Source organism: Oncorhynchus kisutch, linkage group LG4 (assembly GCF_002021735.2).
Source record: "Oncorhynchus kisutch isolate 150728-3 linkage group LG4, Okis_V2, whole genome shotgun sequence".
Taxonomy (NCBI): domain Eukaryota; kingdom Metazoa; phylum Chordata; class Actinopteri; order Salmoniformes; family Salmonidae; genus Oncorhynchus; species Oncorhynchus kisutch.
This window is the reverse complement of record NC_034177.2, coordinates 63,091,798-63,110,470: the sequence shown is the minus strand read 5'-3', so window position 1 is coordinate 63,110,470 and position 18,673 is coordinate 63,091,798. Positions and strand designations below refer to the sequence as shown.

At 41.5% G+C, this 18,673-nt stretch overlaps 1 protein-coding gene across 3 annotated transcripts; it reads right to left on the bottom strand.

The window, feature by feature from the left end:
• Nucleotides 1–6,307: 6,307 nt before the first annotated feature.
• LOC109888757 (cysteine sulfinic acid decarboxylase-like) lies at nucleotides 6,308–17,316 on the bottom strand. Of its 3 annotated transcripts, none has more exons than XM_031823385.1 (15): nucleotides 16,573–16,594; nucleotides 16,142–16,237; nucleotides 15,781–15,935; nucleotides 15,381–15,507; nucleotides 15,086–15,176; nucleotides 14,594–14,816; nucleotides 14,429–14,508; nucleotides 14,262–14,316; nucleotides 13,857–13,973; nucleotides 13,548–13,612; nucleotides 13,241–13,322; nucleotides 8,641–8,840; nucleotides 7,678–7,729; nucleotides 7,497–7,590; nucleotides 6,308–7,357 (listed from the first exon to the last, which is right to left on the bottom strand). In XM_031823385.1, exons 2-15 carry the CDS (start codon nucleotides 16,221–16,223, stop codon nucleotides 7,326–7,328), a joined length of 1,455 nt encoding a protein of 484 aa, XP_031679245.1. In that variant the 5' UTR covers nucleotides 16,224–16,237; nucleotides 16,573–16,594; the 3' UTR covers nucleotides 6,308–7,325. The 3 variants fall into 3 exon arrangements, with proteins under 3 accessions (XP_031679245.1, XP_031679244.1, XP_020335516.1); XM_031823384.1 differs by lacking the exon at nucleotides 16,573–16,594 and adding an exon at nucleotides 17,287–17,316 and having other exon boundaries at nucleotides 6,816–7,357; nucleotides 7,501–7,590; XM_020479927.2 differs by lacking the exon at nucleotides 16,573–16,594 and adding an exon at nucleotides 17,287–17,316 and having other exon boundaries at nucleotides 6,816–7,357; nucleotides 7,501–7,590; nucleotides 15,781–15,917.
• Between the last annotated feature and the right edge of the window lie 1,357 nt (nucleotides 17,317–18,673).

The following is an 18,673-nucleotide window of genomic DNA, read 5'->3' as shown; positions in this document are numbered from 1 at the left end:
AGTATCTGGTACATAGTCTAAATCAACTACTCGTCCTCCACTCGCCCCATTGGTGATATGATAGTCATCCTCCCCTTATTATCACAGTGATTGACTACCCGCGTTGAACTATTTTCATGATTTTAAGAAAAAGAACGAACTGCTAATCGAATTGAAATCTAAACTCTCACCTATCCATCCTGTCGTCCATACCTCTCCGCCTCATCGTCCCCAATTTGAACCCTTGCTTGCATTATACTGAGTTGATACTAATGGGCTGCTTTGTTGCTCTACTCTTTCCAGCATCCTGGATGCCTCTCATTCATTTGAAGTCATGTCAATGTTGATTTATATAACCCCCCCCCCCCCCCCGACTGCTGGGTCAGATATAGGACTGTATCTATGTCATTACTGCATTACCAGGGGGATAGCAGCACGCCGGCCAATCCAGGATTAGGTGTTGTCCCCCCCCATCTCCCAATCAGATCATCTTACCAGGAACCTCAGAAGCTCAGCCTCGTGCTCCCACCCCAGACTCCTCTCATACCACTGACCTGCTCTTCTCCCTGCTTGCCAGAGATTTTATAGCTCTCATTCCAAGCTGTTTCCTTTGGCCCTAAACTTGTCCAAATATGATGAATAAAGACTGGATACTGCAGAAAGCTCGAGGCGCACCCGGCTAAAATGTCAGTGAGCTATTTTTTTTTCCGCAACAGGCATACAGCAAATTGTGCTTTTGATAATTGCGTGGTTTTTTTAATTGTTTTTTTCCTCCATGGTTATTGTTGTTGTTTTGTCGGTTTTACGTGTTTTCATGGCTCGACAAGTACCGTCTTTGCCTGCGGGCATAGTGCTGACCATCATGCTCAGAGCTGCACTTTGCTCAGTAATTGTTGCCAAGCATCCATTCCACCCCCAGAACCTCATTCTATGCTGGTGAAGTAAGGGGAAGGAATGCAGGCTTGCAGTGTTTTCGAAATCCTGTGGTGAATATGGTTGTGTTGGTTGGTTACAAGGATACCTATCTTTATTCTAGTTTGTGCTCAGAGGGGCACACAACACACATATACACACCTCCAACAAAGAGACTCTTAGGAGACCTTCAGAATGATGGTAGCGACCAATGGGGAAAGGAGAAAGATCTGCTATACAGATTGTGATATCCAGTGTGGCCTACATTAAGTGATACAATCGCACTAGCAGCCTACATTCTAGCTTCAATTCACCGTAGTGCAGTGGTTATTTTGTAACGAGCACAGCATTCAGTTCAGAACCATTTATGTTCCCATAACCATATTTCAGTAGAGAAGAATAGGATACTGAATGCCTATCTCAGCCAAAGGGTCTCTCCTGCACTCTGTCTCCCTGCAGGTGCCCTGCCTGGTGGGACACCGCAGTGGGCTGCATCTCTGCTGAGTGGGCCCCAGCCATCTGTCTGCTCATGTAGAAAGGAGAGGGGGAAAACAGGCTAATTGCATCTGGGTCTTTAAATCTACAGCTCCTTTTTGTCCTGCATGTCCCAACCAGTCCCCTGGAGCAGGGAAATGAGCGACATCAAGGTTAACCGCTCCACTGTTTATATAAAAACACACATGCTCACACAACACACACTCTGCCTCTTTTTAATCCCCAAACTTCCTGACATTGAGCTAAGGGTCGTTCACAAATGCTCTCCACAACCACATGTGCATAGAGCCCACACTGATGCATGCTCACATCCCAAGTATCTCACGTGTACTACCACTGAATAGGAGCATGTACGAAAGCAAGCACACATACCAAATATACTGAACAAAAATGTAAACGCAACATGCAACAATATCAAAGATTTAGTGAGGTACAGTTCATATAAGGAAATCGGTCAATTGAAATAAATTCATTACTGCCCAATCTGTGGATTTCACATGACTAGGCAAGTGTGCAGCCATGGGTGGGCCCGGGAGGGCATAAGCCCACCCACTGGGAAGCCAGGCACAGCCAGTCAGAATGAGTTTTCCCCCACTAAAGGGCTTTATTACAGACAGAAATGCTCACTAACACGGATGTAATCAAAATTGTGCAAACATTTTTTGAGAAATAAGTTTTTTACATGTGTTTATATTTTTGTTCAGTGTATGTATTCTATATATTTCACCAAAGTTACACCTCAAGCAGCATGTGTGGGGCAGTGGAGGCTCCTGAGAGGAGGAAGGGGAGGCCCATCCTACTCAGTGAATTTCAGAATTTTTAAAAATGAGATACAACTATATTAAATATGTTCATGACACCAAATACCTGATTAAAACTAACTGTTTTGCAATATAGCTCTACAATAGCACTCTAAGATTGCGCCATGATGTAGCCGGAGGACCGCTATTCCCCGTCCTCCTCTGGCTACATTGACTTCAATACAAAATTGAGGAGGCTACAGGCCTTACCCCCTTCCATAGACCTAGAAGGTAATTATGACCACTTCCGGAGGACGTCCTCCAACCAATCAACGCTTTTGCATTATGAACTGACATGTTGTCCATCCAATCATTGGATTAGGATCAGAGAACGAACCTAGGGTGGTATGCTGTTGTTTTGCCGGTATGAATTTAGTAAAGGCGATAACATATCATTCTGGACAGACACAAGCAAAAACTATTTCAATAAATGTTCTTGTATAGGCACACTCAAACATTACAGATCTGACATGCTGTATGGGATGAAAACAAGATGATTTTTCAGTCTGATGCTAAATTATTAACTGGAATTAATCAGTCAACATAATAGTGATGACACCAACTGTACATTTTTTATTAGGTCTACAGTTGCATAGGCCTAACATGCATAAAGCAAGCTCAGCCCTGTGAGTTGTATTGTCCATCAGTTGTTGTCTCTGTGTTTGGGTCGAGGAAACCCTCCTGTTAGTCTAGTCTAAATATAATTTGCTGTAGTTTGACAGTGTTTTCACCCCCCATGGCCAGGATTTGTTTCCAGGAGTTTTTTCAAAACCATGTAACCTGATTTAAAAAACGGGTCCCATCAATAGCCTGTATAAAACCGTTTTTTTTATTTTATTTTTTACATCTGATTAATCACTGTTATACCTTATACCCTATAGGGTTCAAAGGTTTCCTGGTTAGGTTACCAGAAAAGGAAAACTCTGGGCCCCAGGGGAAAGAAATTGTCCCACCACTAAGGGACCTACGGTATGGTGCCACCACTCTGGGACCTACAGTATGGTGCCACCACTCTGGGACCTACAGTATGGTGCCACCACTCTGGGACCTACAGTATGGTGCCACCACTCTGGGACCTACAGTATGGTGCCACCACTCTGGGACCTACAGTATGGTTCCACCACTCTGGGACCTACAGTATGGTGCCACCACTAAGGGACCTACAGTATGGTGCCACCACTCTGGGACCTACAGAATGGTGCCACCAGTCTGCTTGTAGTTGTCAGTTATTGTCAGGTAGTATGTGGATGATCAGGGCTTTATCCAGGAACATTTCTTGGGCTATTTTTGATGTGTCAAATGGGAGAGATGCGCAGTCTGTGTTGGACTTTGTGAATTCTGAGATGTCGGAGTTTAACTTCATGGAGAAACTTGTTGACCAAAACTATGGTGTTGCTGCTGAAATGGAAGTATGTGCTATTTGTATGTTTTCTCTCCAAGTACTGTGAGTAGACCTGTCAATTTTCTATGTAGAGTCAATCATGTACACAAAGACAATCACATTATTACACATCAATGATTTTACTCCTTGCTTGTACTAACTCATTCTTATCTCTTTTGTTTAACTGTGTAGTGTGTTGTTATTGTTTTTTGTCTTCCCAGTCAAATCCTGTCCTGCCCTCAGTGGATGAGTTGAGCTCTTCTCCATCCCCATCCATCCATGATGAACCTGTCCTACACTGAAGCCTATGAGCACCTCAACCTCTCTCCTGCACTGAAGTCAAGCCTCTGAAAACCTCAACTCATGCCTCATACCCTCATTGAATCACTGCTGTGATCACTTCTCAGCACTGTGTAAGTAGCCCTCTCATTCCCATTCCCCATAATATTGCACTATAAATGTCTCTATGAAATGATTTAGGTTAAAATAATTAGTCTTTCACAATGTTTTAAACACGCGTTGTCGTGTCCGTGCGTTCCTCGCCTATACCATGGGTCTCCCATCCTACTCAATTTTGCAAGTCACCAGCCTCCACTGGTGTGGGGGTAATTTGATGCTTTCGTGGATCACTGAAACAGAAGTCTGTGGTGAAAAGGGAGGCACATGGCAGTAGAATTCTGTGTGCAATTACTGCTAATGATATGGCCCCATGCAAGCTGTGGCCAGAATTAATTTAGGATGAGGCCTGGGATGGGTGAGCTCTGTGGAAAAGAACAAAAAGCACCTAGGGCTGCACTTAGTCCAATGCTGGGAACCAAACATGCCATGAATACATTCAAATCTCATATTTGAAACTGATAATAGTGATTACTGGCTTATTTAGTGTCAAATTCAGGAGGGTACCTCGGTATAGAACGTTCAGATAGAAAGTGTCAAATTCAGGAGGGTACCTCGGTACGGAGCGTTCAGATAGAAAGGTAGGCTTTTGTGTAGAATAGTCATGATTCGATTTCATGAAGAATAGGATGACATGTCAGCTATATTCACATTTCGAATAAGCCCCTAACTTCTAACCTTTCTAAATATCACTATCGTATTGCCCCATAGGCCTGTGTTCCCATGAGGACATTTTACTCCAGTCCATACTGGGGTTATAGTGCAAGATAATTAAGGACTGGGTATCTTTTCTCTTTGGCAGCACCTGTAATAATAGGAATCTGATCTGGGTCTGGTGGCTGTACATTTGAAATATCCCACCCGCTCCTAGTATAGAGTTGCTAGGCAAATGGTAAATGGCCCTGATATACAAACCAGAGGAGGCTGGTGGGGGGAGCATTAAGGGGGCAGGCTCATTGAAATGGCTGAAATGTAATTAATGGAACAGTATCAAACATATGGATACCACATGTTTGACTCCGTTCCATTAATTTAATTCCAGCCATTACAATGAGCCCATCCTCCTATAGCTCCTCCCACCTGCCTCCTCTGATACAACCAGAGATCCTGGCACATTTCCAGACCCTGATATACAGAGTTCTGTCTTCTGTCCTTGATACCTTGGTTTAATTGTACTGTCCTCATGTTTTTTATTGGTTGGTTGATCTTTTTATCAGATCCGTTTCATTAATTCAGGCTCAGTAATCATTTGGAGTTTTTTGCTGAGAAAATTCCTCATGTTGAAATTCTGTGAAACCCTGCTGATCAGTTCTGCTTCTACTGTTGTACTGTAGCTAACTACTGCATTGACTACATTTTACTTGGCTCGTTAAGATCAACTGATCAAGCTATATTGGAGAATTGCTTAAAATTAGAAAGTCATTACTAAGATGTGTTTTGAAACCAGCTGTCTATTTGCAAACTCACTAGGGCTTGCCTAACATGCTGCATTCCCCAAATTGATTCATGTTACCACAGGAAGCCAAACTGTGTCCCTTTGAGAGTTTTAGGCGTAGCCCATCTCTTTGGCCCCAAATGCAAACATGGCCCTCAGGGTGCAGTGACCTCAGTCAACATGTACGGTGCGTTTGAAGGCAGGAAGTCTGGGCCGGCCCTAGGCATAAGCGACATAAGCGGTCGCTTAAGCCCCCCGATCGTTAGGGTTAACTGAAGTGTCGGGGTCTCAATTTACTGTTAGAATAGTAGAATACACCAGGTGCAATTTCAAAATGTTGTTGTGCATCAGCAGTTTCCGTCTTCAGCAGTCACTCAATTGGCCCATGTCAGCTAACATGTTTAAGATTTATAAATTAGTCAAGCAAGCTATCTAAATTTAGGGAGCCCCCATTGATTTTGTTAGTCACTCTTACACAGATATCCTATCAACATGGGATAAGTCATGGCAAAATGTGTACAATTTCAGGAAATTAGCTTTAAAAAGGTAAAACATTAGCTCCACCGCATGGCGAAATTATTAAATGACGAAAACAATTCTCAGGCACATGGCAAAATGTGTAGAATTGTAGGAAATTTACTTTAAAAATTTAATTTTTTTGCTCTCCACCATCAAAGTGGGGGCCCCCCCAACCAAATTTTGCTGAGGGACCTGAAAAGGCTAGGGCCGGCACTGCAGGAACTGGCCTCAGAGAAAGCTTCTTCATGGACTTGTGACCCCAGCAGAGTGTTTTTATGCATCACGCCCATGTCAGCTGCAAAGCCTTAGCTCCTCCCCACCCCCCCCCCCCCCCCCCACCGTACACACTCACACAACTGCTTAAACATTAACATAAGCAGACACATTGAGTAAGCATCCACCCTTCTCAGACAAGGCCATCTTTAATCCAGGCACGTTGGGTCACTCAAGTTCACTGTTTATGCAGGGGTGACTTCGTCCATGCAACCGTGTCCAGGATGTTGACATGGTTCCGCTGCAGCCCACAGCCCATGGGCTCCTCTGTCTGTCTCAATGCTTCATGGCATTGATCAGGATTCCCTTGGCATCTGTCATGGATCTTTTTCAGAAGGACCTCCTACATCATGTTCTACAACCAAATAATACATAAAGGCCATACAATATATATATATATATATATATATATATATATAGTACCGGTCAAAAGTTTGGACACACATACTCATTCAAGGGTTTTTCTGTATTTTTACTATTTTCTACATTGTAGAATAATAGTGAAGACATCAAAACTATGAAATAACCCATATGGAATCAGGGAGTAACCAAAAAGGTGTTAAATACTAACCAGAATAGAAAGAGGAGTGGGAGGCCCCGGTGCACAACTGAGCAAGAGGACAAGTACATCAGAATGTCTAGTTTAATGAAACAGACACCTCACAAGTCCTCAACTGTCAGCTTCATTAAATAGTACCCACAAAACACCAATGTTTTAAAACCATTGAATGTGTAGTTTGACTGGTACTGTACTTTATCACAAAGTAGTTTGTATGTAGTGAGCTACTTTTTCAATGTAACTTTAGTTAAGTAAATTGCTTTTCTTAAGGGTATCTTAACTTCTTCCATTGTGAAGTAATTAGTAGCTTAGTAAACTATATTTTCAATGTAGCTTCCCCAAAAACTGTAGAAAACAAGTAATATTATTGTTTGAAAACAGATTCTGGGAGCCAGAGGAGTCAGTGACATAAATGGCGATAACTAGAATGACTATCATAGATTATTCCCTAGCCTCTCAATCTCATCCAGAAAGAAGGTCATATCTTGGTAGGAGAGCTGCGGAGAGATGACTATCATGCGGAAGAAGTTGACTCGTCCACCCAGAGGCTGGTAGCCCACCATCATAGTACCCTGCTTAATCATACGCTCCTTTATCACTGGAGCCACCTGGTGATGAAGATACAAGATCACAGCATTGTGTCAGCCAGACCAACAAAAACTAACTGGTTTAAATGTAGAATATGTCATAGAAATTGAGTTGAAAAAAATATATAACTGGCATCATAGTAAACAACTTGACACACACCAACCTTTGACAATCTGTCCTGGTAGTCTGGGCTGTTCTCCTTTCCCCTCAGACTGGGTGGTATGAACCAGAAACACACGTTCACAAACTCAGGCTGTTTAACAGGACAAAACCAAAAGACAGGTGAGATGAAAATGGGAGAAGAAAATGTTAGTATACATTTGATAAAACAATGACTTACCTTCCCTATAAGTTGAAAGCCCTCTCTTTTCATCATCTTCTCCACCAGATATCTGCGTGTGGGACAGTCAACACACAGATCATTGTTCCATGACGTTTGAAACGTCTTTAATTGACATAGATTCGATTAACTGCTTTAAATGAGAGCTCTGAGCTGTTTTAAGTGAGGAGCTTGACTAGTCAGAATTACAGCTGTAGGTTTTGTAAATGTCCCAGCTAGCACATAACGTTCTGAGAACCATATGTTTCTTAGAGCTTGGGGAGTGTGGTTGTCCTATGGCCCTCAAGCTCACCTTTGGACCTAGAAGCCAGTTCCACTGCAGTTTCTCATTGTTCCCCTCTAATCAGGGACTGATTTATACCTGGGACACCAGGTTTGTGAATTTAGTGCAACAGAAACACAGCAGGCTCCGGACCTTGTAAGGTAAGAGTTGAATAACCCTGTCCTATGATTATTTTTCATACAACCTTCCCATAATGTTCTAGGAATGGTGCAAGATAGTTGCTTGGCCTTAGAACATTCTCGGCACATTTACGATATTTCACAAAAAAAAATGTAATTTTATGGCTAGAGAACAGAATATAAAATGTGTTTGCACGATTAATACCTAATCCAATGAATTTCCATGTGTCCTAATTTCCACACAGTTAATCTAAAACGGCCGTGTTAAGTCTTATTGAAACATGTTCTCAGAATGTTATTTAATTACTTTAAAATAATTTTAGTTCTAAGAACATTGATAAAACTTCCAAGGAAAACTCTCAGAACCTTCCTGCAAACAAAACATTTACATTACCAGAACAGATGGCATTTTTATCTTCCTTTCTCAGGACATTTAAAAAAGTTACCTTTTACCAATCAGGAAACATATGGCTTTGTTCCCAGAACCAATGGGAAAGCAAAAATATACGTTCCCACAACTTCCAAGGAACCAAATGTGCTAGCTGGGGTTTATGTTTGTACCTTGTATGGGCGAAAGCCCTGTCCACACGCTCTTCCAAGCCTTGTGACCCCACAGCTTTCCACATCAACCACAGCTTCAGGCAGTCAACCTTACGGCCGCACTGTATGGACTTGTCCCCCGTGTCCAGACTCATGTCATAGAACTTGTCCTGCTGGAAGAGGTATGTTGCATCTGCACTGTGGCAACGTTTCAACAGGTCCTGGGGAAGAGATCAAGAATAGCGGAGAATTTGCTCAATAATAATGGTACGGGTGACAACAAAATGAATCTTTAAAATGTGTAAGGTGCCTTTGGAAAGTATTCAGACCCTTTGACTTTTTCTACATTTTGTTACGTTACAGCCTAATTCTATATAAGGTATCATTTTTTATTTTCATAAAATACATTTCCACAAGATATAGTCCTGACTCAAATTTAGGGTTACTACCCAAGCCGGCTGGTCGTTCGGTTTGGTTGCCGGAGACGTGACCCAGTCGTAAAGTCTTTTGAGCCCTGAATGCTGATTGGCTGACAGTCGTGGTATATCAGACCGTATACCAGGGGTATTTTTACTTCGCTAATTATGTTGGTAACCAGTTTATAATAGCAATATTATCACATCAGTCACCGGCTTCATTAATAATTGCATCGACGACATCGTCCCACAGTACATATCCCAACCAGAAGCCATGGATAACAGTCAACAATCCTCACAGAGCTAAAGGCTCCAGCTGCCGCTTTCAATAAGCGGGACACTAATCCGGACTCTTATAAGAAATCCCACTACAACCTCCGACTAGCCATCAAACAGGCAAAGCATCAATACAGGACTCTGATCGAATCCTTACCACCCCGGCTCTGATGCTCATTGGGTGTGGCAGGGGCATGCAAACTATCCCGGATTACAAAGGGAACCCCTGCTGCAAGATGTACAGTGATGCGAGCCTACCAGACGAGCTACAGTGCATTCGGAAAGTATTCAGACCCCTTCCTCCACACTTTGTTACATTACGGCCTTATTCTAAAATGTATTAAATGAATGTTTCTCCTCAATCTACAAACAATACCACAGAATGACAAAGCAAAAACAGGTTTTTAGAAATGTTTTCAAAAAACAGAAATACCTTACTTACATAAGTATTCAGACCCTTTGCTATGAGACTCGAAATTGAGCTCAGGTGCATCCTGTTTCCATTGATCATCCTTGATTTTTCTACAACTTGATTGGAATCCACCTGTGATAAATTCAATTGGAAAAACAAAGCCATGAGGTTGAGGGAATTGTCCGTAGAGCTCCGAGACAGGATTGTGTCGAGGAACAGATCTGGGGAAGGGTACCAAAAAAAGTCTGCAGTATTGAAGGGCCAAGAACACAGTGGCCTCGATGATTCTTAAATGGAAGAAGTTTGGAACCACCAAGACACTTCCTAGAGCTGGCCACTCAGCCAAATTGAGCAATCGGGGGAGAAGGGCCTTGGTCAGGGAGGTGGCAAAGAACCTGATGGTCACTGACAGAGCTCGAGAGTTCCTCTGTGGAGATGGGAGAACCTTCAAGAAGGACAACCATCTCTGCAGAAGTCCATCAATCAGGCCTTTATGGTAGAGTGGCCAGACGGAAGCCACTCCTCAGTAAAAGGCAAGATTCTCTGGTCTGATGAAACCAAGATTGAACTCTTTGGCCTGAATGCCAAGTGTCACGTCTGGCGGAAACCTGGCACCCTCCCTACTGTGAAGCATGGTGGTGGTAGCATCATGCTGTGGTTTGTTTTTCAGCGGCAGGAACTGGGAGACTAGTCGGGATTGAGAGGGAAGATGAACGGAGCAAAGTACAGAGAGATCCTTGATGAAAACATGCTCCAGATTGCTCTGGACCTCAGACTGGGACTAAGGTTCACCTTCCAATAGGACAACGACCCTAAGCACACACGCAGGACATCGCAGGAGTGTCCTTGAGTGTCCCAGCCAGAGCCCGGACTTGAACATCTCAGGAGAGAACTGAAAATAGATGTGAAGTGATGCTCCCCATCCAACCTGACAGCGTTTGAGAGGATCTGCAGAGAAAAATGGGAGAAACTCCCCAAATACAGGTGTGCCAAGCTTGTAGTGTCATACCCAAGAAGACTCAAGGCTGTAATCGCAGCCAAAAGTGCTTCAACAAGGTACCGATTACCGTTAACGCCTCCTATACTCTCTTCGAGGCAATTACCACTGAACCATGCATGAGCACCAGCTATTCCGGATGACTGTGTGATCACGCTCTCCGTAGCCAATGTTAGTAAGACCTTCAAATAGATTAACGTTCACAAAGCCACAGGGTCAGATGGATTACCAGGATGCGCACTCAGAGCATGCGCTGACCAGCTGGCAAGCGTCTTTCCTGACTGACCCAAAAGTATTGGGACAAATTCACATGTCTATTAAAGTCGTCAAAAGTCTAGTATTTGATCCCATATTCCTAGTACGCAATGATGACATCAAGCTTGTGACAAACTTGTTGGATGCATTTGTTGTTTGTGTTTCAGATCATTTTGTGCCCAATAGAAATGAATGGTAAATAAGGTATTGTGTCATTTTGGAGTCACTTTTATTGTAAATAAGAATAGAATGTTTCTGAAAACTTCTACATTAATGTGAATGCTGCCATGATAATGGATAGTCCTGAAGGAATCTTTAATAAGGACGAGTGAGAAAGTTACATAAGCACAAAAATCATATATCCCCCCCAAAAATGCTAACCTCTCCTTTTATTGTAATGTTGAGAGGTTAGCATGTCTTGGGGGTATGATATTTGAGCGTCTGTAACTTACAAACTAACGTAACATTCAACCTTAAAATGAATAACACATCCATGGTCACATTAATGTGACTGTAACTATACAGTACATTCCTTCTAATGTAATCATATAAAGCGTGCATGTTCAAGATAGCAGGTCGTCTCAGGTCTGTGGATATCTTCAATTGCTCTAATGCAGAATCTCGAATGGCATTGATCACTTGCACCATGTACTGTGCTTTTAAAGATGTGCTATGCAGAAAAATCGCTCCACTGTTTCCTGGTTGCTAAAACTAATAGTTTGCTTAATTTCAATGTATATGACAAAATAAGCTAGTATAGTGTAGAGAATCATTGTACCATCCAAACCACTGAAATGTTTTCCATAAGCAAAAATATTGTTGTTTCTGCTGTTTGAAGCTGGTGTACAAAACCGAAAGTAAAATTGTATGGTAAGCATAGAAATTGCACACATAGAACATATCTACCTCTTCTTATGCTTGCTTTCAAGTAGAATGATAGATCTACAACTTGCATTTCTATGTGAATTTGTCAGGTCGCCAAAAAAGTTACATATTGCCACTAATGTAATCTCAACTGCAATCCAGGACATTTAGTCATTTTATTAGATGATGCACATTGATAACACTAATCTGTTGTATAAATAAATGAATACATATGACATTGTATTCTCATTTGAACTTGCTTTGCTTTTAAATGGTTGAAAGTGCAGTGACAGACATCCAACTAAGCCAGAAATCAGACATTATTTTTCCATTGTAATTTAGTTGGGCTATAAGATGGTTGAAAGCATAGGGATAACACATTCGAAAGTCAACTAACTTCGGCTGTCTTTTTGAGTGGGTGAATATAGGTTGTAATCTCATTGATCAACATCTAAACCAAATATTACCCAATTATCCACGTTGAAATTATGTGCCCAGTGGGTACCTTCAACTTCCTTCAAACTACACATAGAGACATAAAATGGTATTGAGAAGATTCTAACTGAATAAGTAGAACAAATGGCTTATTGACAAAATGTCTAACTATCCCTTTAAACAATGCAGGAACATAACGTTTTTGATTATAAAGGACTTGCATTATGTTTTGTCATTGACAAACAGTTCAATTTAAACATGTATGAGGTGTAACTATTTGTAATTTTACAGTGTTTTCCATAATTGCAAAGGCGAGAGTGCAAATGCCACAGTAATTCAACAACAACTCTTTGGGTAATGAATCTGATGAAGCAACCTCGACTCAGGGGTAGACGTAACATAATCAACGTAAAAATGGGACACTCCAAATAGTATGATATGTTACGTTTCGTATGGTATGTATTAATTTGTGGATGTCCGTCATCCATTTCGTATGATATGTTAAGAATGACAATTTTTTTGAAATGTTAAATTACAATTTGTACAATATGTTACGAATTCTAATATGTTCTGGCTAATGTTAGCTAGGTGGATAACGCTATTATTAGCTATGTGGCTAGTGTTAGCTAGGCTAGGGGTTAAAGTTATGGTTAGGCGTTAGCTAACCTTAACACTTTAACCTAACGTGAAGTCATTTAAAAAGTAGTTAGTAGTTGGAAAGTTGCTATTTAGCTAAAATGCTAAAGTTGTCAGTGATGAGATTCAAACATGCAACCTTTGGATTGCTAGACACTCATGTTATACACCTACCCATCCACTCAAAATGTGTTTTTGCCTTAAGTAACCTTCTGTCTTATGTAACCATACCAAACATAACCTACTAATTTGAGGTTCTCAGATTTACATTACAATGCTAAGTCTAGTCTATGAGACCAGGCTGGGTGGAGGGATGTTGTGTTTTCTTACCGTGGTGTCCTTGAGCAGAATGGCTGAACACTGCAAGCCAGTCAGCATCATCTTGTGTGGATTCCAAGTTACTGAATCGGCTCTGATCACAAACATATTCACATAATTACACTCGGGAGTCAAAGTCATATGTTGAGCCAATACGGAAGACTAGCCCAGTCATGCGAGACATCAAGACACCTAACCTATACTTTGGTACACTTTATCTCACACAGGCTGAATTACATTGAGGTTTTTTGCAGCACATTTATATAGTGCAAAATTGCATTCAAGCAACTGTATTCCTGAGCATGCACCTGACTCCCACCTCTCAACTCCTCTCATGAGATGTCTGTGTTCCTTTGAGAAGAGAACACTCCCTCCCCAGGCTGCCTGTGCCAAACCACAAGACAACACCAATCAGTGTTCTTCAGCTCGAAATCACATGGGAAAGATGGTCACTGTTGCAAAGGATTTAATTTGACGGTGGCCATCTTGGACAGTATTTTGGGTTATGAAGTTTGATCGGCATAACAGATGCTGTTGGGAATCATCTTGACAGAAGACTACTTTTGTGGTCTGAAAACGTTGGACAAAGTTTGATTTTGAATGAAAGATCACTTTAAGAAGGACTCACATCAACATGCATCCATAACCCCTGTCTGTCACAGATGTCAGCGATGGGCTCCAGGGGGTCGAAGGCACCTTGTACAGTCGTTCCTGACGTGGCGTGGACAAGGAATGGTACTGCCCCCTGGTAGGTGAGGAGGGATAATGAATGATATCCTTACATCTCTACTTGGTGCTTTGCAGTGTGATATGTGCTTTGCCAATAGACTACTAGGAATTGCAGATAAAATACTTTGAATGCTGACGGAGTACTAGGAATTGGCCAGATCCTTGTGTAAGATATCACTGATTGTCTATCAGCAATTCCCATTAGTCTAGTGGCAATTCCAACTGTTATCTGTGTAATTACTGTATCACAGCAGATATAATAAAATTGACACAGTAAATTACAAGGTAACCACAGTAAACTTGCTTGAGATTTCGCCAGCTCAATTTTCTCACTAAGGTCATCTGTCATCATGCAACCCCTGTAGGATAACAGAGAGCATGAGTTAAAATCTGTAAATCATGCATGCCTAGGAATCATAGATGTCAATGAGATGACTTACAAGAGTCAAAGGAAGGTTCTTATCACTTTACCTATCATCCACGTTGACCTTAAACACGTTCTCTGTCCCAATACCCTGAAAGGCAGCTGCTTTCATCACAGAGTAATGGCTCTGGAGGAAAGTTTGTGTAGAACGAATTAATATGTGAATGTGAAGTTAAATAGTGCATTACTTCTACCATACTGTTTTCCCCCACCTCTTGAGATGTAAAGACAGCCAGTCGAGGGAGCGCCCACTGCCCCTTAAGTTTAACTTCTGGGAAGGCCCGATAGCGTGCTAGGTTCATGGCATACATGTTAGACATGGTACCGCCTGGGCAGAAGATGCCATCTCCCTGTGCCCACCCAACTAGAGAACGTAGCTTGGAGAGTACCTCGTCTTCCATCAGGACAAATACTGGCGCTACTTCATAGGTATACCTGTCAAATAAATGATACAACTGTCCATCACAAGCCCCTTCATAACATACTTTATGGAATGTATATATGCATATACTGTATATCAGCGGAGGCTGGTGGGAGGAGACATAGAATGATGGGATCATTGTAATGGCTGGAATGGCACAATATCAAACACAAAGATATGGAAACCACATTTTTTACTCTGTTCCATTCCAGCCGTTACAATGAGCGCATCCACCTATAACTCCTCCCTCCAGCCTCCACTGATATATATTGCTCCCTCCTACTGGCTAGTGTTAAGAGCCTCCGTAAGGAATCGTCCTGTCAAGGCATGGTAGTCCACCCCTGCAAAGAGCTGATTGAAGAACCGCGGATGATCTGGAAAGAGAGATGCGCTTTACTTTAGTGCATGCATTCTGGACAGTCCCAAGCCATTGCATTTACCAAGAATCGTCTGTAACCAGAACCACACTCATCTCACTCTAAGGTTTCCCTGTGGGGTCGGGTGGCTCTGGTCTTGGTGAGGCCAGCAGCAAACCACCCTAACACCCAGGACCAGAGCTAGGCCCGGGGTGGACTTACTGGTCTTGACACTGTACTTGGCCACGTCCCGTACTCTCTGCAGCAGCTGGTACTGTTGCTCCCCATACTCTCTCAGCTCCAGATCTAGCAGAGTAGCCAACTCCTCTGGCTCGCGCCACTCACACACCTATAACCAGGGGTATAACAAGCACAAGAAACCCCTGAAAATACAGTACTGAGTGTGTACCTCTATGGTTAGATTGTGATGCACAGTCAGGTGTGACGATGATATCAGTTAACATAATGGTACTAGCCCAGTGGTTCCTAAAAATGTTTGCTACATGACCCACCAGGACAGCTATCTGTCACTCAAGACTTACCAAAAGGCTTGTGCAGCAAAACATTTAACAATATGACACAGTGCAGAGACAGTCAACAGTTTGATTTAGGGATGTGAGACCTTCTCGTTGACGTCTGTGCCCTTACATAGCACCTCCTCAAGGATGACTTTAAAAGCCTCGGTCAGGAAGAGCTGACCCTCTCTGTGGTCCAGAAGAGGTTCATTCAGGTGCTGCTGACCATAGGGTTGAGAAGGTCCTGTAGTTGTCACATAGTCTAATGAGGTTAAAGCAGAGAGGGTTGAATAGAGTCGTGGTAATCTGATCCTAAAGTCAATAATTACAATCACCAACAAGTTCTTTGCATGGTTTCGATATTTATACAATACCAATTCATGGCATTGTAGATATCTATTCACAGGTTGAGAACTCTGGAAAGTACACTCTCCTCCCATCAGATAACACAAAAGCATTTAAAATCACCTTGCTCTGAAGCACTCTGACTACTCCACCAGTCAATGAAGGAAGACCATCCCAGGTTCCAGAATCTAGGTAGTTGACTCATGACTTAAAACCACACTGCAAATAAGATCAAATAATTGAGCAAATGCATCCCTTAACAATTTCACATTTCTAAAGGGGTAATTTACACTACGTACATTTACAAGAGAGTTTAATACCTGCGTGTACACATATTACTGTAGTATACATTTTTTATATCTCGTATGTCAACCTTCCTAGGTAGTGTGCGAGACTGCTCCTAGACTTGCCCCGATCCCAAGCAGTAGAGTTTAGAATTGTCTCAAGCCAAATGCTCGTACAATAAAAAATCTTAATAGCAGAGAAATATTTTTAAAACAGCTGAACTGTATAGACATTTTCCATATATTTGAATCTCGTTTTATTGAGTTTACCTGAAATTGCAGTGTTAATGTTTTAATTGTCGCAGTAGCTTTAAAAAAAAAAACATGTCAAAAGAATGGTCATTTCAAATGGAAAGGCATCAGCAAGCAGGTTCATCTCCACAGTGAATGAAACTATTTCAGTCCCAATTCACTTCCATCTCATGTCATGATTTACATGATGTTAATCAAATTAAGCCTGTTTTGTTCTAAGCTCACTTTTATATGCTAAAGTTGTAATGTATAAGCTGTTTAGCTATGGTTCAGCTGGTAGCTAAAATTAGCATTCAGCTAATGATCGATGTTGATTAAGTGGGTACTATGTGTTACATACATAGCTCGCATGCAACCCGTCATGTCGCTGAGTCTATCAAAAATGTATATCTGACTCCATGAAGATATATCAATGTGCAAGAAAGTATTGTTGAGTTACAGGAACAGACTATCAAGAAAGGTTCTGAGAATTGCAGTCTGGGTACCAGTCTGTTTTGCTATCATTCCATTTGATAGACAATTCTATCAAAGGCAAACATTTAAATACATTTTAAAATGTATACATTCACATACAAGGCAATCTGTGCAAATCTCAGAAACTAAAATCATGATGAACACACAGTAACATAGCTAGCATCACTCTTACTATATGAAGTCCACAGTACTGTGGTGTAAACTGTAAAAAAGCGAGCAAGAAATGACATCACCAAATCATGAACTAATCGCTCTCACCTGTGCCTGCTTGTGAACTGTGGCCAGAACCCTGGAGAGACTTTTATAAGGCAAAGCCGAGAGCACAAGCAGGTGATTGGGGGGGGGGGGGGGGGGGGGGGGGTGCTTTGATGAGCATTGGGCAATGTTGCCCTTGCTTATATCTTTATTGCACTCACTGAAATGGTGGGAGAGTGTCGTTTGCCGCTGTGTAGGGCCGCCGCCAACGAAGACAGGGAGGGAATAAGATAAGGTTATTATAGTTGTGTTTTTCCATTCTTCTTTTTTTTTTACTTTAGTTTCAGTTAGTTTCCAGACCTACTTTGTTATTTAGTTTAGTGTTATTTTTTTTTAAATCGTTTTTCTATTATTTAGTTATGTCGTTTTTGTGTTAGAAACAGAAAGTAGGAAAACATGCAGATTGTAGCTTTAGATGTAGCCTACAATCTAAATGTTTTATTAGGCTACCCCTTGATTCTCAAAGAATAGGCTATCCAGTTTTATTAGGCTACCCATTGATTCTCAAAGAATAGGCTACCCTGTTTTATTAGGCTACCCATTGATTATTGATGAATAGCATCTAAACTTATAAATGCCTTATAAGCTTTAGCGCAATTGTCTTTCTTGATCACAACCCCAACCAATTTGAACTGAACATAATTTGTTGATTTTTATTTTAGTTTGTTTTGCAGCTAAATATAGTTTCAGTATTTCTACTTTCTCAAACAGATCTGTTAATGATTTTATTTCAGTTCACTAAATAATTTGTTCATGGCTAGATTTAGTCTGCATTTTAGTTTACTATAGTAACCTTGGTTTCTAGGAGTGCTTGCCCTCTCCCCTGTGTTTCTGTGAGTAGAGCATGCTGAAAATTGTAGCTTGTTTTTCTATTCTAAGTAATTAGCCAAATCCCAGCATAGCTGTTGCTCTTGTCCAGTCTCTTAGCCTAATTAAGCCTTGTTCACAATGTCAGTGACTCAAATCACATTTTTTGGAATATCTGTCATTTTTCCGGAAGTCTGAACTGCCAAAAAGCACAAGGAATCGGAAACTTCGTAGGTGGTTTGAAATCAGATAGAAATCAGATTTCTGGCAATGCGATTTGAGTCTGGACGGTAAAATATGATTTATTTGCCATCAAGTGGTTTTTAGACTTATTTGGCATATCTTGCTGCTTGCTAGCTATTCTGTTGACAGTTGACAAGAACATGTGGTGGTAACGTTAGCTCACTATCTTGTTAATTGTTTACAAACAAATTAGTCAATGTGCTAGAAAGCTAAACAGCTAGCTAGCTTGTTGACAGCCGTGGCTAGCCAAAAACGACTCATTTTGAAAGTTGGATCACCTTATACTTTGAAGCTTTAATTGTTCTGACACTATGATTTTGAACATTCAAAGCAACTGGGA

Bases quoted from the DNA above. Each gene is read 5' to 3' on its own strand.
- LOC109888757 (XM_031823384.1), bottom strand. From the start codon at position 16,223: ATGAGTCAACTACCTAGATTCTGGAACCTGGGATGGTCTTCCTTCATT. The intron at 7,591-7,677 runs GTAAGTCATTGT...CCTGTTAAACAG, and splicing joins GCTTTCAACTTATAGGGAAG to CCTGAGTTTGTGAACGTGTG. The intron at 7,358-7,500 runs GTTGGTGTGTGT...CTTCATCACCAG, and splicing joins ACCAGGACAGATTGTCAAAG to GTGGCTCCAGTGATAAAGGA.